Here is a 25,574-nt window from a genome sequence, read left to right on the forward strand (position 1 = left end):
AAAATGCAGTTGAGCTCATACACACACAACTCTAGAGAAAGCAAATGTGCAGCAGTTACAGTGAGCTTTAAAAACAAATCTTTTCAGCTTTAGAAAAAGAAAAAAAAGTAAAAGAAACATCTTTAAAAGTCAATTTAGGATCTCGGGGCTTTTGGACAATTGGATTACGTTGAATAGAGCAATTTCTTTATTTCTTTTTATTATTTATAGTCCACATTTACTTCAGTTGTTTAGGAGAATGCTGCAATAATGTTCCAGAAACGTTCCGAGGTGTAAGAAACATATCCTGACATAAGGTTGAAGAGGCAATTACTGAATAACATGCTTGGGTGAACCGTTCATTTAACAGCAATGTCCTTCAGCTAAAATGAAGTGTTTGTCTTCACTTTTTCTTAAAAGTGACACTGCTTCATTTTAGAGAAGAAATTCAAATGTTAATATCTACAATATTAATGAGGTAATGATAAAAATAAAAACTGAATGTAACCGTTTGAAGCTAGAAAGGTGGGTGGGTCCACCAACTATAAACAAATTAAAATAGTATAAATTGTGTTGTTCTTTAAGGTTAGTTTGTTTATTCAGTCATGGACACAAATAGTTTATTTATTTAGTTAAATAACAATGAAGATCTTCGGATTAAAATGTCTTACCCACGCCCTGTATGTCTGTGTGTGTGTGTGTGTGTGTGTGTGTGTGTGTGTTCTCTATATTAGTCCCAGCAGTGTTAGCTCCTGTAGAGTTACCATTAGAGTAATATTTCCTCTCTGCCTGCCCAGTAATAATACTGATCCACACTGTCACAAGATCGTTAGAACTGAAGACACGGTCTAAACTGCAGCCTCCAACACGATCTGATATGTTGCGTAGGTGGTCTCCGCGACGCGAAAGAGAGATGTGGGGTTTGAGGCGATCATACATACAAAACCAAAGAAGAACATATAAGAAAGTGTTTCTAAAATGAAATTATGTTCTGTGCGATGGTCCTTGTCGTTATTTTTGGTTTCCAGGGTGAAAATGGCAAAAGGCTCAACTGACCGAATGGCTCTGCGTCATCGGAGCGCATCCAATAGCGAACACGCCTCTTGTCGTGCCAAATATAAACGCTGCTGTCCTCCGACATGCATACGGACGCTCAACCCGTTTTAATCCGGTGGATGAACAAGTTACAGTCAGCAGATGTCCACTGAGTTCGAACAATCTGACTTTGGGTCCATGTCTTCACACTCAGAGGCATAATGGATTTAAACTCCACGCACTCTGCAGTGCGCGACTTGGCGCAGAGGTTGTTTGGGAATAACTCTCTGTTGTCATTTGATAACGACACCGTTGCTTCCAAAACAGAGGAGGAAGATTTGGAAGTGAACACGGACGTTTACTCCAGGGTGATAGTCACTGTCATCTACGTGGCTCTGTTCGCTGCGGGCTCGCTGGGGAACGCCATCACCCTGTACACCCTGCTGACCAAAAAGACCCTCCAGAACCTGCAGAGCACCGTGCACTACCACCTGGCCAGCCTCGCCGTCTCCGACCTGCTCATTCTCGTGCTCTCCATGCCCATCGAGCTCTACAACTTCATCTGGTTCCACCACCCGTGGGTGTTTGGGGATGCGTTGTGCAGGGGTTACTACTTCCTCCGGGACAGCTGCTCCTACGCCACCGCGCTCAACATCGCCAGCCTGAGCGTGGAGCGCTACATGGCCATCTGCCACCCGTTCAAAGCCAAGAGCATCATGTCCCGCAGCCGCACCAAGAAACTCATCAGCGCCATGTGGATCGCGTCCTTCGCTCTCGCCACGCCGATGCTCTTCGTCATGGGCCAGAAGATGCGTAATGGCGAGAAGATATGCACCTCTATCGTCGCCCCTGTCACCATTAAGGCTGTGCTCCAGGTAGGTGTCGGAAAAATGTCCAAAATTCCTTTATTGCCGTACAGATGTTTGTTTATGTTCACTGGAAAACAGCAAACTAAAAGAAATCATTGCCCACGCACAGAAGACGCTGATTCTATTAAAGGGGCAATATGTAGTTTTGGAGAAGAAACTCAACCTCAAAATTGTAATATTTACAATATTAATGAGGTAATACTGCAACCTCAGTCTGCCAAATATACGCAAAGTAAAACAGACTGAAATTGTCTCGTCCTTTAAGGTCAGTTTGTTTAGACAGTCATGAAAACAAAGATAGTTTGTTTATTTAGCTTGTTTAGGCAGAGGACAACAAAATCAGTCCATGAAGATCTTCTTCCTCTCATTAGAATGTCTTCCCCAACACACATAGTGCACCTTCAAACTAATTAAGTTTTGATTAAGTATATTAAAATACAATTAGCCATGGGGTTGTTTGTGACACCACTTCACTTCACTGTCTCTTGTCAGGAAATGAACGAGGCAGACTCTCACCAACATCAACAATATGAAGCTTGTTTCCGCGATACTAATCCAACATGATGCTGAAGGCAGGAAATGATCAGATCTTCGGTTCTTAATAGCTGAACAAACAAGACTTGTTTCTGAGATTATCACTGAAATCTAAAGGGAACAGCCATTCAACAACCAAGCTTCTTTGCCGATGTGCAAACGTGTAGCAGCAGGCAGGGTGCTACAGGTGTGAAATGTGCTGAAGCTGAAGAAAGCTCTCTCGCATAGTGTTACGTTTTGTGCATATGCTTTAGAGCTATAATAATTGGTCCATTAATCCATTTGTCGATTGCAAATGACTCAATATTTACTATAACTGTTTTGACTCTTGGTCCATCATTGAAGATGTTTTTCAAGCCAAAATATTTGATGGTTCGAGCTTTTCAAGAATTGCTGATTTTTGTTTCTCACATAATAGCTGGATATTTTTGGTTCTTGGACCATTGATCTGGCTATATAAATGTTGATATGAAAGTTGTTGTTATGAATGTTTGAGTCTCTCACGTATTAGCATTAAATATGCAATATGTAAGAATTGGTTACTTTCACGAAATTCATACTCCAAAAAAATAGAGGGCAAAATAGTACCAGAGTAACGGCTAGCATTCCTATCAGCTGACTCAAGTCTTGAAGCTCCGGGTACTGAGGGAGTGTTGGTGTTTATACCACAAGCACAGGAGCTTTGGAGCACCAGGAGGAGGTTTTCAGACCGGGAGATGAATCTTTTGGTAATTTAAGTTCAAGTTTTTTAACTAAAATTCCTTTGTTTGATTTGTATGGCGCTTTTTAAGACATTCAAAGAGCACTGACGAGGTTCCAGGTTCCATTCATTCACACACAGTCATGCTGGTGGTGGTAAACTGGGGCAGACTGACAGAAGGGTGGCTGCCATTCAGCGCCTACAGCCACTTCAACCACCACCTCAAACATACAGCAGTCAGACACATTCACACAAGGCAAGGTGGGTAAAGTGTCTTGCCCAAGGACACAACAACCATGACAAAAGTGGCAAGGGCAGGGATCAAACCACCAACCCTCCAAACACTGGCCAACCCGCTCTACCACCTGAGCCACAGTCACTCCAGTTGGTGTCTTTATTGCTTAAAAAAACATTATTTACAGTGAAGCCTTAGCCATGTGTCTCAGGTTCACAGATGAGCTAATGTTTTACAGACAGGTAACATGTGAGTGTGTTTCATTTCATTTAGTTCCTCTGTGTAAACACACAGAGGAACTAAATAAAATGAAACACACTTTGGGTAAATTACAAATTTCTCTGGTTGGAACATTGTTAGAAACGTTTGCAATAATAAGTGCACAACTCAGCAAAATACATAAAAAATGTATCATCATTTTCATACATTTTAATGCATCAGTCTTACATGCTACACATTTAAGCTAGTGGTTGTTATAGTGGGGGGTGGGCCACTCTTGGGGAGTGAAACTAAGTTAAATTAGAATGATTTATGTTAGGAAATTAAACACAGAGCTTGTTGATGCTGTTGAACTGACTTTTATTTCACAAAAATTCAGCTTGGATCCTACAATAAGTTGCTTCCCCTATCATTGTCAATGACTTACACCAGAAAAAGTTAAACATTACTTTAATTACGGTTAGGCTGTGGCTGAGGAGGTAGAGCGGCTGTCCATTAATCAGTAGTGATGGCGAAATGAAGCCTCATGAACCAGTGAAGCCTTCAATCCAACTGTATCAAAAAATGATTCAATGCTCGAAGTTTCAGGCCAAAGGAGGCACTGTGTCATGAATTCACACCCATGTTGATTAGCTACCATATTCTATCTTTGGGTGTTCGGTATGAATTAAATAAATTACTGAATAAATTAGCGTACGTTGGACACTGCATTAATTGAAACAAGAAAATAATTTACTTCTTCACAAAATCCTAAAAATAATAATAAAGTTGGTGTTCTGCATGTGAACATTACTTGTGTTTGTTCGTTGGGGAGGTAGATGAATCTGAGATGAATTAAGGGATGGTATGAACATTTGCACACAATTTTATGATAATTGTGAATATCTTCTCACAGATTATGTGAAATAGGCAGCGCCGTATATTTCAACAATCTGCCACTGCCAGTGCAGAAATTATAGAAATGATAGTGACTTAAATGTAGTGGGAAGTGCTTTGACAGTTCATGTAGGACAAAGCCTATTCTGGGAGAGTGATTGTGGACAGGTACTTTGAAGTGTTAACAGGGAGGGGTGGTGCTTTTGGACAGGTACTTTGGAGTGTTGACAAGGAGGGGTGGTGCTTGTGGACAGGTCAGAAAGGGGGCATTATTGTGATTGGTGACTGTGTTCGATTTTTTACATTACAATTGATATTTATTCAGGAACAGAATTTGTTCCACTGTGCCCGGGCTGAGCCGGTTCCTCTTCTTGCAGTCCACTTCGCTGGCCATAGAAAAAACTCTCTCTCGCATGGCACAGAGGAAGCAGGTGTACATAGAGTGCCATGGGCCAATACATATAAATTGAAGTACACATGTTTGTTTTGTGCCCAAAAATGTATTGGATCTTCAGAGTGTGGGATATTGGGCTCGGTGAGGTAGCGCTGAACCTCTGCTTTGGCATTTGCTGTTGCAATCCTGCAACAGCCACAGATACTGTTGTTTCTTTTTATTTGTCAGAGTTTTCGAGTTGTTACACAAAATGCAACTCACCAGCTTTACCAACACTAGCTTCAGGTGACTGCAGGTGCACTGCAATGGTCCCGATGTTTTTGCGAAAACTGATATATGTTGCTTTGGGGGTCCCTGGCAGTCGACCTATTCAAACTGTTTAGGTATGAGGATGTGTTCAAAAAACATGTTACATAAGTATATGAAAGAAACAACCACAGTATGAAAAATAGGTTAAAAAAAAAGAGCCATTTAACTGCATAGCATTTTTACCTCCATATGTTTAAGGGGGTTGAGGTGAGGTGGCAGTTAGGGAATTGGATATGAACTGAATATAATGATAAGACACACAAACTTGGATTTTAGGAAATTGTGATGGACATTTTTTACAATTTCCTGATGTTTCACTGTTATTCTCTTACTTACTATCTTGATTAATGACGAGAATAATCCATTAAGAAAATAATCATTATTTGCAGCCCCATTTTACATGTTAATGGGGCATGTAGCTTAATGTAAACAGCTTGTGAGTCAGCAGCGAGTGTGTGGGTGCATGAGAAACAAAGAGAGAGACACACACACGCACACACACTTTTTGTCCATTCTCTGAGCACAGCAGGCTCCTCAGAAACAAAATGGCCATTCCTCAAGTGTGTCCCCTTTGCTTCTCAAGATAAATGGTGTTGCTCTGCGGGTCGTAGGTTGTATAAATGATTAGGCCAATCTCCCCTGCTCTGTTTACAATGCACATACTTGGCATTGACTCAGAAGCCTATGTTATGATCCGGGTAGTGAGAGAATTGGGAAAGAGGTAGGTGATGTGATTCACGTAGCTCTGCAGACACTTGGCTCGAGACAAAAGCAAAAGGAAATGTGTCATCAGCTGGTATTTGTCTTTCTTTAGCTTTTGTCTAATCATTTTTATAACCATCATTTGTCATCTGCTTTCCTCCACCACACTGTTTTTCCCATCTGTTGTCTCATCTTGAGTGTGTTCTTCTCTGTGTCTCATCTCTTTTTGATGTTTTCCGCCTCCTCTATTCATCACTCCCACATGACAATAATCATCTCAAGCAGTGCCAAGACTGATAATTCTCATCTTCCACTGCTGTCATTTAGAGTATTGGCATTTGTGAGCCAGGCTCATGCAATTTTTTTGTTTCAGTGAAGAAACATTTTCCCACACAAGAGGTCATAGCCTATAGAAATACCATAAGACCCACTTTTTTCCACTTGATGTAGAGAGCAGAAAAATAAATACATTGGGTCCTGCGAGTCTGGGGACATTATATAAAGTACGCGATGAGAGAAGAAAATCAAATTGCTCCCTTAACATTTTTCAAGTGTGTGTGTGTGTGTGTGTGTGTGTGTGTGTGTGTGTGTGTGTGTGTGTCTGTGTGAGTACACCGCATAGTGTATGTGCTTATGAACGATGCAGTATGGGCTCCTCCAGCAGGCGCCCTGCTGATATAGAGGGTCTCCGAACACTCTACCCATTTCGAAAACAGAGAGTGACACTGGGTGGGAAGAGGATGTATGTGTGTGTTTGTGTATGTGTGTGTTTGTGTGTGTGTGTGCTTGTGCTTCTGCTTGTGCTTGTGCTTGTGCTTGTACTTGTGTGAGAAAACTGAAGTGAAAGGGAAAGACGAAGAGGTCAGAGCACATGGTGCTAACATTGCCTGGGTCAGGAGTTCAGTTCGCCCTGCTGTAATTCAGCTGCAGGGCTGTGAGGAAAAATTTTGAATTTTAAATAACATATCTCAAAACCATTTTAACTGTTTAAAACCTTCAAAGGCTGTATTTGTTGGATTGCAAAAAACTTCCTCTTACCAAGTCATTGCTGTCTTCAGTCAACCTTGAAGAAAAGAAAAATGAATTAGCTGCGGTTCCTGTAATAAATGACTATGCAAAGCAAAGTTTGGTCAGAAGCATATGCACTGTTCAATTATTTGCCTTTAACCACTTACACCCACTATCAGAGTGATGATTATTTAACAAAACACCAATGGTCATCCTCACAATATAACCTCATGAGTAGTCAAATAAACAGGTAGTCAAATAAAATCTGGGTCTCCAATAAACTCCTAGTCCCTGTCTAATTTGCATGCTAACACAGCACAATGTATTAAATTTTGCAATTATATGTTCCTCATCATATAATTCCATCCATTCATCGTTATTAATTAGTATGTTCATTTTTATTGCTCAATCCGCCCAACCTGCAGATTAGCCGTAGATTATGCTGATATAACCGCCATCTCTAGTGTTATGTCTCAGAAACGAACATGCACCACAAGATAGCAGTAGCTACATCTAAAGTGCTATTTTGGAACCTCAGAAGTAAATGAGTTGCCCACAACAAGTTCCTATAAATGTTTAACCTTGTTAATAAATGAAGGGTTGGTGTCCAATGAAATACTGGAGGGCTTTTAATTTCAAATGAACACAGGAAATGTTGAGTTTGTATTAACAGCTTAATACTGTAACTTTCAAAGGGCAAATGGGAATAAATTAAAACGAGGTTACATACTAAAATATCAATTACAATTTATCTGATATTTTTTGATTTCTTGATGAATGAAAGAACACTCTCGAACACCAATTTTTGGCTACTACATTAAGGCCTGTTGTGAGGTATAACCACTTTTCCTAATATTCAAAGACAGTTTTGTGTCAAGTTGAAAGAATGCAGACAACAGGCTATATCATCATGTCTATTGTAAACAAAAATTGCTTTTTACAAACACCATTTTCAATTCACTGTATTTTACATTATATCCATATGCAAAGCTGTTGGTTCACTGGTCTGCATCGTCGAATGATAGTTTCATACTCAACTGATCAATGCACAAAAGAACAAGCACTGATTCTAGTGAGTGCCATGGGGCTTGTTAACATAAGTCCTTTTTACACAGACTGTTTAAGATGGGAATATTGTGTTTTGCCATTCTGTGTACACACACTACATATTGGGATTGTGTATCATAGAAAACCAGTTTGTGTGGAATTACTCCCCGACTGAATAAGAAACAGCCATAAGAAGAACCACCAACCCCAGGAAAAAGCTGAGGGGAACTTGGTTGCTTTTAACTGAGCCAAGCTCACCATCCTAACGTGAAAAAAGAAAACTCATGCAATACAACCAACATACCATCTTTAATCTTAAATGGTGACTTCTGTCACAGATTTTTATTGCAAAATCTACTGACATTTTTTACAGTGTGGGCTACATTATACATGGCTATAAGAGTAGAAGAGGTCGTGAACTTTCCCAACCACCAGTTGAACCATGAAGAAGTTACAAAGAAGGAAGATGAGGACAGCATGACCCACTTCTTCTTTTTCTTCATCTTCTTCTCTGGTCATCTGGTCAGTTCAATCAGAACACCAGTGATGAAGTAAAGAAGATGTTGATAATTGAGTCTCATCAGAAAGTCAGTGGTGCTTAGACTCTATAGGGAGATTTGTGATTGATGGGTGATTGCCCTGTGCAGCAATACAAAAAAAATCTGCCATGGAGTCTAGACACTGGTGGTGGTAGTGGCTGATGGCTCTTCTGAGACTGGAAGGTTGATGAAATGTCTACCTGTGATACCACCTTACACCTCAAGAGGCAAATATCTGATACACCCTGTAGTTTCAGGTTGGAGCTGTAAAAGCAACAAGTTCCCCATTTAGTCAAACAAGTAAATAAAATAAACTCACACAAGGTCAAGAAAGGTGTTATTTTCACACGTGTTTTTCCTAATAAAAAGTAAAAAATACAATCATAAAACCTCTGAATGTTTTTCTCTCTTTTTTAACTTAAATGTTTTATTTAAAACGCGACATTAATGAAATAAAACTGACCAAAACCATCTTGGATTGTCCTTTTACAGTCACCTCTGATATGGTCAAACAAATGCCTCTCTCGCACCTCTGCTGCTTCATTTTTCTCCTGTCCAAGTACACCTTGCCTTTTAAAGTTAACGCAAAGTTAACTCACTGCAGTCAACAGCCAGCTCAGATATTTCTAGTACATTACCATCTTACATGCTGTGTGTTTAGCTGTGACCACTCACCCTGGTCTGTATACCCATGAGCGTGTTTGCTGTCATTGCATTGAGTGGTCTCCTGCTGGGCAGGTCTTTCTGCTTGAGTTGTACAGGGTCGTGTGGTTTGTGCAGCAGCATGAGTAAAATAACCTATTCCTCCAGAGGAGAATCCTTTTTTTTGATAGGTTGGAATATTGCTTCCATCGTTGCAAATTTATGTTCCCGTCCCCTGTATGATCACTTAACATCTGTGTGATGGAAACATCTATTTTACAAACTGCATACTGGATCATTTTCTTTGCATGGTTCAACTAATCTCTGAAAAATAAAATAAAGCCAACATCTCTGATGCTGGGCTGCACAGTGGCCCCACACAGCTAGAAGATTGCCGGTTCGCGTCCCGGTTGGGACGCCTGGGATCTTTCTGTGTGGAGTTTGTATGTTCTCCCTGTGCAAGCGTGGGTTTTCACCGGGTACTCCGGCTTCCTCCCACAGTCCAAAAACATACTGAGGTTAATTGATCATCCTAAATTGTCCGTAGGTGTGATTGAGAGTGTGGTTGTTCGTCTCTATGTGTAGCCCTGCGATAGACTGGCGACCTGTCCAGGGTGTCCCCTGCCTTCGCCCTAAGTCAGCTGGGATAGGCTCCAGCCCCCCCGCGACCCTGCAGAGGATTAAGCGGTGTACATATAATGTGTACAGATGATGGATGGATGGATCTCTGATGCTGTTGGAGTTACTTTCAGTACTAGTACCTCCAATGTCGTCTTTGTATGTATTTTGGACACAGCCATGATTAGGGCTTACCATCTACTATCCCTATCCAAAGATTGTAAAGCAATGTCACTGAAAGAAAGTGATATCATTAATACAACAGAAGAAATTTGTCAGCTTCTAATGTCACTATAGCTGATGAAATCAACAGTCGCTGACTCTTTTACTTGCTCTTACAAGGTGTGATTAAAAGTGTGGCTCTTGAAATCGGTCTACATTCTGACTGTCCACCATGGCGCATACTGACTCCACTGTGCTGCATAACAAACATTAACACACAAGATATGTGCACTTTATACCAACAAGAAAATGTGTTGAAGTTGAATTGAATTGGATTTCAAAATAATTCTGCTTGGCCCAGCAGAACCATTCAAAACTTTACACAACCAAGATTGTGCTTATTTTGCCTTGAGATTCCTTCTTGGTTCACTATTAGATGCATTGTCCCCGTAGATGAAGGGAGTTGACCTGTAAGCTTCTCGGGGTTACTAGATTTGCATTTAGAAGTGGCAATTGTGTACCCAGATGGTTGACCCATAATAATGAAAATGATCAGCTACATGTCGAAGTGCCCTTGAGCAAGATACTGAACCCCACATTGCTCATCAGTGAGGGCCCTGCGATGAGCTGGCGACTTGTCCAGGGAGTACCCTGCCCTCGCCCTGAGACAAGGCTGGGATTGGCTCCAGCAGCAACACCCCATGGAAAGGGATAAGCGGTTACGGACAATGACATGACATGACATGACATCTGGACAAGCTCTTCATTAAACTACATTCTTGTAACCCCAAGGTTCAGGGTTTTGCATGTGATTAACACATTTATAAATGGAATTCTCTTAACTAATTCAGTTGTTGTACAAGCCACGTTCTATACCATTAACATGTGGCCATGGCCATTATTAACCTTTAACTCTATCTCAGGGAGGTTGAACTGTATTCCTCTTGTTGTGATTGCAAATTCTTGAGAACATGTCGGAAGGGATTTTCCATCAACCTAACAGTCATTTTAAAACCTGTGATTGTCAAAACAAATCTCAAAACTATTTCTCAAATTGAACTGGGAGAGAGGCACATTCTTCCTCTTTTGTGCCAAAACCAATCCCTCTTTTTTGCCGTGAGAATGTATAATTGCTACGTCGGTCCACAGGGCAGAATGTCTCTTAATTGTTTTGCTTAATTGTTTTTTTATTGCCTGCATTCACGTCAAGTGACCATCGACTTTCTGCCTGCGAAAACAAAAAAGAAGGCTGCGCTTCTTTTTATTTCCAGTGAAAATGCAAAATTTTAAGCTAAGTATTACATTTAAATGTTTTTTTTTATTTGTGTGCTTTTATGAAGCTGTGTGATGGTGCTCTCGCAATAAACACAGAGATTTTACAGCACCCCATAGATTTCTTTTTTTTTTTTTATTCTTCTGTGGATTTCCGACAGCTAGTGTAACAAGGGCATTAATCAATATTGTTCCGCAGAATTTAGATATATACATTTCAAACATCACCCACTACCATGTGACAGAGAAATGGGCACTTGGTAGATGTATAGATATATTTATAGTTTAATCAGTACAGTAAATGTTTCAGTCAGTCCTGTGGGTGGACCAGAGGACCCGCATTCCGGAAGTATACTCCTTACTGACTTATTAAATAATATTTAAACATTTCTCAAGAGAAAAACACAGTGTTCTTTTTTAAAAAAGAAATATTTTGGCCTTCATATGGCGTTATTGACAGGACAGATTAAGATATGACAGGAAACAGGATGAGAGAGAGGGGGAGTAACTTGCAGCCCCTGGACGTGACATCCCCTGAGGTGACTGACAGCTGCCAGTCCTCTGGAGTGTTGTTGCTGTTGAGGTCCCTTTCCAGTCTCTGCGGATGTCTTCTTATTGCCTACTTGATATCACCTTTCAGTCTGGCTTTGGCAGTGTTAAGTGCGTCCTTGTCACCTTACCAAAAGGCAGCTTCTTTGGCTCCTCAGGCCTCTTGTTTGGGGAGTGATCTCTCTCTCTCTTTGTGATTACCATATCAACATTTTTTGATAATATTTTGCTGATATATGATGTCAATGAAGACATTTAATCCTCAAGACTGATGTTGGTATCCTAAGTGGAAGCATCAGCCCTGTAGAGTTGTAGCTTCATATGTCCACACTTTAACAGTTTTGTACTGATGGTAGGACACTTTTTTATTAAGTAGGCAGAAGAGGCAGGGAAATGCGTTGTGATAGCCCCAAATTAGAACAGGGAAGCTTGTAGCTGCCAGGAATATTTGTATAGATATGAACCCCTGACTGCTCATTAGTCCAAAGGATGATGCTTCTTGATACCCTAATAAATTTGCCTAGTCAGTAAATAAACATCCTAAGTACTTAAAACAACAACTTTAGCTCTTGATAAAACTCACTGTTTTTTTACATAGAAATCTACAAAGTGACCTCTTTGAAAATATCTTTCCTGGCAACAGTGTATCTTGCCATTTTTTGTTTGTTGTTCCTCTTCAAAAGAAGCCAGTCCAGACCTCTTTGGATCACAGGCAGAACAGACCTCTGTTATGTTAACATCCTCACAGCAGCAGTAGCTGAGCTTAGAGTGACTAATGGAGCTTTGGCCTCACAGACAAAATTCAGTACATTTGTTTAAGTAATGGCCTGTCTTGAAGTTCTTGCATGTGTTATGCTATTTGATGACTTTTTTTCAGCTGTTTTTCTTAAATGACTGTGAGTCATGGCCATTCAACCAGATATAATCAACAAAGAGGTGTCCTTTAAATAACATATTGCAAGCTTGATACAGTGAGGCTGTGTTCAGGCTTTAGAATCTGGTGAAGCAGCAATTATCTGCAGTGTTCTGCGGCAGCTTGGGAGCGCATTTGATGGTCCATATGTATGACGTAATGTTGTGAATTTTAATCAGTACCAATCAAGGAAAAATGAGAAGCTGCTCTGTTGCTCTTCTACTTGGGGTATCACGGATCTCCACTGAAATCCTCAATTCAATTAGACTTGCAAATTTAAGGCCATCCATCTATCTATGGCAAACTCAACCCCAACAGGCAACAACAAATTGGTATTCAAACATTCCACATTAATACTAACATAATGTAGTATCTTGTAAAGGTTAACTAAACAATGTTAATCAGCCTGCAAGCTATAGCCACCCATTTACCTAGCACCGTTGAAAGTTTGTCACATGTAGAGTTGTCCAGGCACCTCCATTGCAAACTAGATAGCGTGGTCTGGTCAAGGGGGAGGAAGGCTCTCTGCATTAGCTGTGTGCATGGCCAGCAAGTGGTATTTGAGACACGACAAACTCCGGTAGTAACTCAGTAAAGATTAACAGTCAGTCAATGTAAATAACTGTTTTCTTGAGGAGAGAACTGGCAGGGCTTTGAAGCTGAAATTGCCATTCAAAAGACCTCTCAAAAGCACCTCATTATTGTATGGACTGAGTTAATAATATTGCAACAATGCTGTCAGGATGGCTATTGGTACTTTCACAAATATTAACACTATGAGAAAATCACTTGCTTTACAGTCATACAGCCTTTAGAACCAGGAAAAACAGCACTTATGTCACCTTATAGTTACAGTATATTCCAAATCTAAGATGATGTATAGTCTCATATCAGGATGATGATATATATGGTATATATTGTTCAGCCCTAATAACTGCTTCTGAAAACACTTCAAATTGTCTTTCTAAACTAAGATTTTACAATAATTTGCACTATTAAATTTGATGACATTAATTCACCAAAATTAATTCATTCAAACAATCTTTTGCACATTCTTGTTCATCTGGGAAAACACGTTAAATGCGACCTGCTTGGCACATTGTAGCCTAGCTCTCGTACTCTGATCAAATGCTTGAATCTTCTGCTGGTTGCTGAGCTGCTCCTGCTCACTCGTATGTTTGTGTTCACATAGGCAGTATGTTGCTGCTGCTGCAGCGCGGGTGTTTACATGGAGTTTGTCTGTAATAATTATCAATAAATATGATGATGCGATTTTCCTTTACGCTCATTGAAAAAGAGAGAGAAAGACAGAAAGAAAGAGAAAGCCCTCTGAAATAATAATGTCCATTTGACTGCTTGCAGGTCGTTTCAGGTCTGTTTCTAAAGAAAACTGCACACATGCTCAATGCTGGAGCAGTGAGATTTAAAAAAGGTAAAAGTTAGATTTAGTTTGAGTTGTAGGGGTGTAACAGTACACAGAAGTCACAGTTGTGTACGCATCTTGGTACGTTAGTCACAGTTCAGTACGAGTTCAGTAAAATAAGAAATAAAGAAAAGATAACAAAAAAATCCCAGTGAGTAAGGCTGAGTTTCATTTCTTTTATTTTCAACTGATAGAAATACAGTTACAGTCTGTTCCTTTTAGATAAAGCATTAGACATTTTTATGAAAGTTTTTTATATATATAGTAAATTTGAATTTGAAGAGGTTGTTTCTAACTTATTGTAAAGTAATGTGTTAATGTTGGGGGGAGCTTGAATGGAGACCCAAGTGCAGGACACAGCAGGTTTGGAGCAGTTAATGTGTTTATTGTAAGGTTAGGACCGAAGGCAGGCAGATGAGGCTGGAGTCGGTGTTGCAGCGCGGTAGGCAGGGAATGGCAGGTTGGCAGGCAGGTTGATGGGAGGGTGACGAGGAAACAACAATTTAGCACAAGAAACACACAAGGAGGTTAAACACTGAGGGAGCCGGAGAGTATCTACCACTGTAGTGAAGCAAAAATCTGGCGGTGAGTGGTTGGAAAGCCAGGGTAGAAGTGTTGCAGGTTGATGAGCTGATGAGAGGGAGGTGTGCAGACTGGGCGCAGCAAAGAACTAGTTGCAGGAAGCTCAGCTGGGCCAGGAGGGAGAGCCACACCCATGCCAGGACACAGACAAACACAACTGCAGAGAGACATACAGGGGGCACTGGAAACACAAGGATGGGAAACACAAAACACAAGAACACACTAGGAAACTTCAGAGGCCCCAGCTATGGCCGTAACAGTTAAGCCCTGATTTAAAAGACAGTCAGAGCAGACCTCAGGTATTCAGGATGCTATTCCACAGGTGGAACATAAAAACTAAATACTCCTCCACCTTGCTCAATTGGGTAATAAGTGGTTAACAGGGAACATACAGTCTATATACAGTTCTTTCCTTTCACATCCATAGGGTGCTCTGAAACAGCAGGGATACACTGTTCGGCTGTCTTTCATTTTCTTCTCTTTGTGACTGACACATCTGGGTGGTGCTGTCTTGTATGTATTAGCACGTTTGACTTATTTCCAGTCACATTCAAGTGTCGATCAGTGCAAATGCACCATCCTCCTCTGAGCCACCCCTCACCCCTCAAGTGTCCCACCGATGATTTGAAAGGTGGTTCCTCTAGCTCAGCTGATAATTAGCCAATGGGCATAGCAGTATCAGTGTCTTCATTGTCTTAATTAATCTCTTCTTCTTTATCTTCTTCTGTTGTTGTGTCATGGCAATTGGAAAACAGCTTTTAGGTGCGTTAGGATCAGTTACTTTATTGGAGTGTGGATCAGGGCCTTTATAGCTTGTGCACCAAACTGTCATGTCCGTACCGATTCAGTTCAGGATGTGTACCATTAGACTCCTAATTAAATGCAATGGAAATCATGAGACAGGAGTACACAAAAGTGTTTTCAAGAATAAAGTTACAGCTTTTACAGAATATAGTGTGAGAGTTATTTATGTGAGGGTAAGGGGAAGACTATAGATGTTCATTATTTTTGATTACTCATGTTGAAAGAATTACAGATTGCAGGCCTTCATTAGAGCATGTTTGAGCTCTGTGAACAGTAAAGAGGACACAAGAAAAGAGTCAGATGTGTTTACGTCAGTGTTTTTATGTGTGCAATTGTAAAAAAAACCCACATGACCCGTGGCATGGAGCCTGTGCAGAGACCTTTGTCTAAACAATGTCACCATGATGCAAATATTTGGATTATCCCCTGCTGAAAGTGAGAAAGATGTTTGTGTGGATAAGAGAGCCCAGGTCATGGCAACTGAAGGGGCCATGTGCCGGAGACACTAATTGTAAACAACAGGCAAACACTAATTTAATTAATAGATAGTTAAGGGTAATAATTCTAATATGTTGGAATTATTATAAATTACAATAGTTAGAGCAGTGGAGCACTGGAGCAGTGAGATTTAAAAATGGCCAAAGTCTTACTTGTTGTCTTGGTATGTTTGTCACAGCTCAGTACGAGTTCAGTAAAATAAGAAAGAAAGAAAAGATGTAACAAAAAATCCCAAATGAATAAGATTCATAAGAGTCTTTCTTTTCTTCCTCTTTCTTAACTGTAAATTTAGCCATTTTAAATACTGAGAAGACCAGGTCATACAAGCACTCTCTAGTGAGTAAAATGTGATTCAAAGCACAGAGAAAATGCATACTTTCAGCAATGAATGTGATAACAGCTTTCTATTGTCGCACATACATCACTCTACACTGTGAAACTCTAACATTAAACTGAAGAAACGATTTTTGTCTAGAGGTGGAATTAAATCAACAAAATTTTACATTTTACAGCTGTATTTGTTGTGGTGATTTGGTGTCACAGCAGGTAAAGCAGCAGCCATGTCTAATCACTGACAGATCACCGTAATATAGACTTGTGTTTTAGGCATGTCTCCTGTATCTCTCCTGTAGGTCACGGTGAGGAACAAGGACCGTGGCTTGATCAAATAGGGAAGATGGAATCAAGCCACACATTTGGTGTTTAACAAGATGAAATATGAGCATTAAGATGCACCATGTGGTGTTCTTGCCATACCTCACCTGCTTATTGATTGCCTTCTTGGTGACTATTAGTGAGATTGTAAATGACACTAGGTCCAAGAATATAGAAAACCCGGTGAGGGCAAGAGGCTACTCAGTTTGCAGTGTTTCCCAAGAAAAGGCCATGGAGGCATGGTTCTAAAAAATGTTGTTGTATCCACTTTAGACTTCAGTCTTTTAACACGACCCTCATATTTTCAGATGAAGGAGAGACACCATTTTCATATGTCAGCCCAACTGGGCTTAAGTCAGTGAGAACACAGGGATGTATTTTAAGGGAAGAATTCTGAGAAAAAGCTATTATTTGAGTGAGACAATGGTTTGAGTGAACATGTCAGTGGTAGTTAATCTAATTATGTTCTAAGCCATTTGGGAGTAAATTCGCTTTGTGCTCTTCCCTCTGTGTTCCCATTTGATTGAAAGGTGAGTAGCACAGCTGGTTCATTGCCTCACCACAGCCATTCCAGTAACTGAATGTGTACACTGGAAGGAAAATGGAGAGAAAGAGAGCGATGGCAAAGAAAGAAATAACAGACATCACATAATCACAGCAATCTTGTGTAAGAACGTCAAGGAAGAAGGCCGTGACGTCAGCAAAGAAGTAAAACATTTCTGAAGAAGGCACAGCATGTCCTTCTGGCCAAATGACTGACATATATGAAATTTTATTATTGTGCGATGGCATCATGTCCAGAACCCTGTGACACAATGACAAAATATGTGATTAGAGACTGAATGACATACAGTACAAGGTTCTTGTAAACAATATCATTCATTACAAGACGTGAAAATGACAGTAGTGGTCCAAAAAAATACTTTCAGACTTAATTTTCCATTTTTTTTTTCCAACAATGGCAGGTTGGGCTTGTGGGGGAGTGTGATTAAAGTTGTTGTGTTTACTTTGTCTCAGTGGTACAAACATGCTGCACTGCTGCACTGTGCTGCCAACAAAGTAGTCAGACACACAATACAGAATTGCCTCAAATTGCCTTTAATCTAATTAGAAAAGTTGGCCCACTTTCTCAGGAGGGCAACAATACTGTCATCTGCACTGTCACTACTGCCAACATGTTCCTGGAACGATCTTCAAGAACCTTTGCCTGTAATAGAATCTCAGTATCATTCAGCATTAATTTACAAAAAACTTGGTTTACCAGAACCAGAAACAGTTTTTCATCCAGGAGACACACCAAGACAGTAATTAATATGGTTATATGTATGTCCAACCAATGAATGCACATAAAATATCCATTCTTCTTTAAGATCTGATTTTAGTCTCCACCAACTCCTAGCAGAAGTAGATGGTCAGGGCTCAGTAGTTGATGCGGACCAACGCTGCTAATGTTTTGTACACCGAGCAAAACATCAGAGCATTTTTAATGGCTTCCTATTTGTGGTACATGTCGTTGAGTTAACTATTAGAAGTCTTTTTTCATTTCCAGTTACCATCCTTTAATGGATATTCCAGGTGAGCATTGTTGCCAGAAGGCACACAATGTAAGCTGCTCAACATGTGCGTCAGAAAAAGCATTAGCACTCTTGATTGTTGTGCACTGCTCCTTCACATCTGCCCTCTGTAATCAAATCACATTTGTCAGCCACACTCTCCTGTTTTACACCCACATACAATCTGAGCAGAGCATTGTACATCTGCTGCTGTGTAGACAACACATAATTGCACCCATTATGATCCGGGGCTGCAATACAGCATTATAAACATCAAAATGAAGTGGCAGTATTAACATCATATCAGTGGAATTGTGTGATAAATACATTGAATCAGAAGGAAATAAATGATATTAAACAAAACTGCACAGACCCTTTGAAACACTTGATGGATGTGGACTTGTGGATTTTGACATGTAATTTACACCACCGACAAAATGGTTTTGCAATTTGTCTCAAGTCAAGTAGGTTTTCAGTTGTTTTTTGGGATAGATGTGTTAACTACAGATAATAATGTCTGTGGTCTACACAAGCTTGATAGATTTTCATATTTTGTTTTATGTTGTAAAATATATCAGTTAATTCCCACACGTTTAAATTAAAAAGTATTCACGTGTGATTAAAAAGACGGTTGCTTACAAGTAGCTAACAATGAGATGACAGAGGTTACGGGGAACATTAAACATCTTTACTCATCTTTTCTGTTTTAAAACTATTCAAACCTTACATTTATATCTGATGGATTGATCACTTTATAGTAAAGTGTGTGTAGTATAATATAGGAGGAAGTTCAATGGTGTTGATGTGGAAGTCATGCACCCATGATGTGATTTGTATATAACGTTAGCTTTTTCATTCTGGCGATTTCCTTTATGCATCAAACATCATATTATTGATTTTTATCTCTGAAGTTTAGCTTGCAGAACAAAGCCTGAGTACCAAAAACTTGTGTTTGCCAAAGAGTTTATTTTATGCAATCATCCAACATCATATTGAAAAATCCCATAAGCTTTCTGACAAGGGGACCAGGCAAACAAACATACGTCATCCCTACACCATACTGAGGAAATGGAGAGCCCGAGAAAGTCTGGAACAGAAGGCTGTCCTATCTATTAATTTAACCCTTAAGTTGGCCCATGCCAGCCTAGTGACGCTATTCACTATTCACTATCACTAGTGTGGCTCTGCTTTATTTTGACCTCCTCCCACACATTACTCTTGACATATGCCCTGTTGCATGTATACAAGTACTTTCAGCATGCTCCACATCTCCCCGACTATCCCTTGAACAGACAGTTCCATACATCAGCAAGCCAGCTGCCTGTCATCAGATTGAATAAACCCCAGTAGGTCTCAGATAATCAATAAACCAAGAACAGCATGACCTTCACAAAGAAGCGCAGGGTTGACCTGGAGAATAGCCAGTGCGGATCTGACTGTACGAATCAGTTTTGCCAATGCTAAACCGACGTGCTTAACGTGAACGCAGACTGAGGCTGTCAGCAAAGCCGGAGAGCCAAAGCAGCATGTTAACTCTATGCATGCCACCAGATTTGTCGACTTCCTGACAAAATCACCTCAGCATTACACAAAATAACATGCTAATATCATACAAGAAGTCCGTTTCTACTACGAATAAATCAACATTGGAGCGCCAAAGCTACATCAGTGGATGTTCATGGACCCCAGCAAAAGCTAGAAAACATTCCTGATGCATTCATTAAGAAGTGTGCAGTTGATATGGCTGGAGAAGTTTTAAGTCATGATGAGAAAAACAACAGTTACTGGAGGATGACAGAAACAGACTGCCCAGTGGACATCTTGGACAGAGCCTTAGATAGATTCCCTCCCAGTCGCTCTCACCAGTCTCACTGATTTGTGAGTGAACATCCATTACATTTTTTGCCCATGTGTATCTAATTATGGTATAATAATAATTAGAAAAACAGTAACACTTTAATGTATATAGTTCTTTACAAAAATGCTACACAGCATGAAAAAAGAACAGAGGAATGAAATGAGACAAAAGAAACAGTGGATAAGGCAGTGCTTCTAATAACAGCAAACTAGTCAGTATGGATAACATTCACATTGGGCAGTGCTTTCTAAACAATAATAATGGCATAAGGTGGTAAATAGTCTTTTATCTGCTTTGGGTCCTATGTGTAACAGTTCATCATAGTGAATGAGATAGAGAAGGAAAGGTAAGGATATAATTACAGAGCCTGCCAAATGTTTTTGCGATAAAAATGATTATAACTTACCTGCGGGTTTAGATTGCCAGGAGGACACCGGGGAAACATCTTGAAAACACACACACGTCATCATCATGATATGTACCATCACATCTCTTTAGGAACCGCAGCGGCAGCTTTCTGTGTGAATTACACAGTGGTTCGTCTTTACTCCAGCGGTGCTTCACTATGTGTGAACAACCAATGGCGGAGAATTGGCGAACCACCGCTGTGGTGTTAATGCAGCATCTCTGTGTGAAAGGGGCTATGTATAGCTCATAGGGCTGGATCTGGACTGGAAGTTGTGTTGCGATTCTGCATTCTCACACCGCGAGACAGGTTCGTGGATCTGAGTGTAACAATTTCAGTTTCGATACTAACAGTCAAATGAGAAGATGAGTTCTTCAGGCATGGACTGAGTTTTTTGCCCAATTATGCTCTTTCATGAGTTTATTGTCTTTAGTGAAGGCATGCATCTGTTCAGTAATTACAGAACAGAGGTTTGTAATTCCTGGTTTTTGCAGTGGTCTGATGTTTTGATGGGTAAATTTTAGCCTAGTGCATATGTTTTTTTTGAACCAGAAGGTCCAGTATTTTGTTTATGCGGGTCAGCAGTTTACCCTCATTTCCATGGTCTGTGTTTTTCCTTTAGATTGGGTTTGTTGAATTTGGATCCATGTTTATTTGAAGATGAGACGATCCTCCAGTGTGAAGTTATCCTATTTTGGGTTGGTGGTAGTAGCTCCTTCATACATTATAATATCAAACATCATTCACTCTGTGAAACGCTCACAAAGATTAGGACTTTCTCATATGAATTCAGCTTTTTAACTGACAGGAACACTGACAACTGCCACATGACCACACTTACAGTGGCTTGCAAAAGTATTCACCCCCTTTGAACTTTTCTACATTTTGTGTATGTAAATGTAAATGTATTTTATTGGGATTTTATATGATAGACCAACACAAATTGGTGCATAATTGTGAAGTGGAAGGAATATGATAAGTGGTTTAAATGTTTTTATACATAAAAAACTGAAAAGTGTGGTCTGCAAAAGTATTCCCCCCCCCCCCCCCCCCCCCCCCGAGTCAACAGGACCACCTTTCACTGACAGCTGCAAGTCTTTCGGGGTAAGTCTCTACCAGCGATGCACATATAGAGACTGAAATATTTGCCCATTCTTACTTGCAAAATAGCTCAAGCTTAGTCGGACTGGATGGAGAGTGTCTGTGAACAGCAATGTTCAAGTCTTGCCAGAAATTCTCAAGTTGATTTAAGTCTGGGTCATTCTAACACATGAAAATATTTTGTTCTAAACCAATCCATTGTAGCTCTGGCTGTATGTTAAGGCTCATTGTCCTGCTGGAAGGTGAACCTCCACCCCAGTCTTTGCAGAACAGGTTTTCTTCCAAGATTGTCCTGTATTTGGCTCCATCCATCTTCCCATCAACTCAGACCAGTTTCCCTGTCCCTGCTGAAGAAAAGCATCCCCACAGCATGATGCTGCCACCACCATGTTTCACGGTGGGGATGGTGTGTTCAGGGTGATGTGCAGTGTTTTCTGCCACATGTAGCATTTTGCATTTGGGCCAAAAACTTCAATTTTGGTCTCATCTGACCAGAGCACCTTGCTCTACATGTTTGTTGTGCCCCCCACATGGCATGTGGCATTTCCTCTTGCCATTCTTCCATAAAGGCCCACTCTGTGGAGTTTATTACCAATAGTTGTCCTGTTGGCAGATTATCCCACCTGAGCTGTGGATCTCTGCAGCTCTGTCAGAGTTACCATGGGCCTCTTGGCCGCTTCTCTGATCAATGATCTCCTTGCCCAGCCTGTCAATTTAGATGGTAGTAGGGCTGTCAGGCGATTAAAAAAAATAATCTAATTAATTACAGGATTTGTAATTAATTAAACCAATTAATCGTATTTTGATCTCATATCTGCTAAAGGTACCCAAATAAAGAATTCGAGTTCTAGGATATTACAAAATTGTATTGCATGACTAATCAATTGAATACACTAAGAAGAGAAGATTTGAAATCCATCTTTTTTTGGGTGAAGTGCGTTTCGTAAATGAAATTTAAAAGAAAATGGTCAAGCACATCCCAGCAAACCAATTAGGCCAGGTGCATTATTCAAAAATGCAAGACAAATACACTTAAATAAATAAAAGTCAGAAATAAAATAAGGCTGAGTCTAAAATAGGCACATAAGCAGACTCTCAATTCAAAATGTGCACTAAAGCTGACTCAATACAGCTATTCAAAATGAATACCAAAGCTGACTAAATATGGCAATTCAAAATGAATAGTAGAAGTATAAGGCTGTGAACAGTGACATAGAATTTGTCTTCAAAATAAGAGCTTTACATTGTACCCCATTTAGAACTGGGTTCTTAGTGGGGGGCTTTTAATTTGAAAGTACCGACCATCCTTAGCTTGCCGACACAACAACAAGCTAACACAACCAAACAGCTACAGAGACCGAGGAGACACTGCATCTCCTGGATCTCTGCGGCTGTCCAGTTGTTCATCTTTATGTCCACCGATGAAGTGATGGACTGACTGCTGTGATCAGCTGTTTCTTGGTTTTAAAACTCCCCAGCTGTGGGTCACACAACAGTGCAGGTCATCGACACCTCCGCCCACCTCAAGCAGAGGCCGGCACATTTCTGCCTCGTTTCTGGATAGCAGGCGAGGCAGAAATAAGTGTACCCTCCGAGGCGGCTATTAATTGATATTAATATAATTGGCGGCTTGGTGCTCTGTCTAAAAACGGCTCATGTCTGTTGTCACCCTGCCTTGACTGGCGATGCAGGTGAGAAGTGACGAACACGTCCGGACATGTTCCTCGGTGCTAGTGCTACCGTGAGGAGCCACTGCCAAGTAGCCTACGGGTCATTCAGTGGGCCAAATTTAAAATGCTTGCGGATTGAATTGCCACTCAGAATCTAATAATTGCCGATAATTTTTAAAACGCGCTAATTTGCAGTGTAAATAATTAATCTAATTAACGCGTTAAACTGACAGCCCTACTTGGTAGGTTTGCAGTTGTGCAACATTTCAGTTCTCAACATTTTAAGGTGATGGATTGAACAATGTTCCATGCATTGCAGTTTGGCTCAAAGCTTATGTTTAATGTTTCACTCTCACCCAACTATTAGGAAGCTTCATTCTCTTCAGATGAGACTTCAGATAAATTAAAGCCACCAATTCAATTTGGCATTAGCTTTTCAACAAACCCTACATTACTTCACAGTTTTTAGATATTGTGGACATTATTCAAAGTTTTCACAGGCAGCAATGCGTATTTGACCTCAGCTTCTCAACAGGGAGCATTCACAACCACAGGTTCACAGAACTTGCCTTCTCTAGTATCTCAATGTTCTTGCACTTCAGTCTCAATTATCTACATCAGCTCTGTCAGTTTTTTGGACTACTTATTACCTTTTTCTTTCCACCTAAGCAGGAGTTTTGTCTCAGATGTCAAGTTTGCCTTGTTGCTTTTCTTCTGTTTTCCTTTTCAGCCTTAATCATTCTTGAACGACTTGGAGGCAGGGAACCCTCAGAAGTCAGCCGGCCTGTTCATTATCACAATTAACATTTTTCCTCCCTGATTATCCCCTGGAAAACACAACAGCACTACATCTATGCGAGTGTCTGTTTGAGCGTAGTGGGACAGCTGTAGGGAAGTACTGAAGTAAAGTTACAGTTAGATTAATCAAGTAAATATCTACACAGACCAACTTCTCATATAGCCATGAACGTCTTCGCCCTTCACCAGCCTCTCATACAGGCTCCACACAGTAGCTCCTGTAGTCAGCTGTCATAACCGATGTCTAGCAGCACCTCCTCTCTATTTCTTGTGTTTTACTTTTGCTTTATTGGCCCATTCTTCTCTCTAATTAATCTTAATGGCTCACTTTCATCTCCCTCTCTTATGTTCCATCAGCAGACAGGGAGGAAAGTGTTAAGAAAATGATTTGTGAAAAACTCTCTGTTTTGATTTTGATCAAAGTTGGCTTTCAGAGTGTAAAAATGTATTTCACAGGGTGTCTTTGATTGTTTCTCAGTGGAACTTTTGAATTGCAGGGGAAGTCGGTACGTTTTCATGATTCATTTGCCAAGGAAAACAAAGAAAGAGTGGGATACTATTGATTCATATTGCTGCTAAATTAATTTAGTGAGAGGAGGACTGCATTAAACTGGATGCAAAAAGGTTCTGAAGAGCAGAGAAAGTGGCTCAATCAATTTGTTTGGCTGCAGTCCTAATTTTCTCTCACAGGCTTGTGTCTGTGAGTCATCCAACTGTCACCAAGTTCACCTTCACCTCTTTGGTCCTGCTTGTTTTCCTCCATTACTTTTTATACCCTGTGCATCATCTATCTCTCTCTCATTAGGCATCTGTTTGACATTTTTTCCAATGGGTTTTCAGTGATTTGGCACATTGGTTGCTTTCTAGTAACGATCATCAATATTTGCATATAAATACAGTACATGTTTCTTTTGGCATGACAATATTCATTCCACTCATTTTAAGAGCGATAGAAAAAAATTATGAAAGTGATGACAGGCAACCAAGTTTTTACTTTAATTTACGTTGAATGATTTCTGAACGAGCCACCAGGACAAACTCATATTTTCTGTTGTTGTGTTGAAGCTATAATCAGTCAGTCAACAGAAAATACGCTGCGACTTTTATCTCAGTGATTAAAGTTTTGTTTCTAGTCTAGTCCTACTTTTGTTTAGTTAAAGTGATTTGCTATTTTAGTTGTGCCACAAAGCAATTGGAAATTAGAATTTATTTATTTATTTATTTTTAATATTTCTAGGTACGAGATTTGGAATTGCAAACATACAAATCATTTTTATCACACCAATCTATACAGATACAAGCGTCACTTCACTTTTTACAAGGAGTAGAGCAAGTAATTGTTACCTTCAGAACTACTTTTCACTCCTCGTCACAGGACACATTACTATGGGTCATTACTGCAGTTCCACAGTTCCATGTTGAGATTCCATATGAGACTTATTTTACATTTTTACGTAATGAAACCTGGGGAAGAGTCGAAATACAGGACGTTCAAACCAAAAACGTCAAAATAATACAAAAAGTCCTAATGCTTGCCATTAAGGTACAAAAGTTAGTGTATCAGCAAAAACAATTAATAAATTATCATGCACTTGAATGTCACTAAAGGCTCCACTCACACAGGA

The 25,574-nt window shown here is 40.1% G+C and overlaps 1 protein-coding gene across 3 annotated transcripts in view; it reads left to right on the forward strand.

The window, feature by feature from the left end:
* Window positions 1–628: 628 nt before the first annotated feature.
* Window positions 629–25,574, forward strand: part of ntsr1 (neurotensin receptor 1 (high affinity)) — a 43,119-nt gene continuing 18,173 nt past the window's right edge. The window contains exon 1 of one of the 3 annotated variants that reach the window (XM_037105470.1): window positions 629–1,889. In XM_037105470.1, the coding sequence (XP_036961365.1) occupies window positions 1,236–1,889 (654 nt within the window). In that variant the 5' untranslated portion in view covers window positions 629–1,235. The remainder of the gene's footprint in view (window positions 1,890–25,574) is intronic. The other 2 variants (XM_037105469.1, XM_037105468.1) reach the window with 2 other exon arrangements.

The sequence above is a fragment of the Acanthopagrus latus genome, chromosome 7 (assembly GCF_904848185.1).
Source record: "Acanthopagrus latus isolate v.2019 chromosome 7, fAcaLat1.1, whole genome shotgun sequence".
NCBI classification, from domain to species: domain Eukaryota; kingdom Metazoa; phylum Chordata; class Actinopteri; order Spariformes; family Sparidae; genus Acanthopagrus; species Acanthopagrus latus.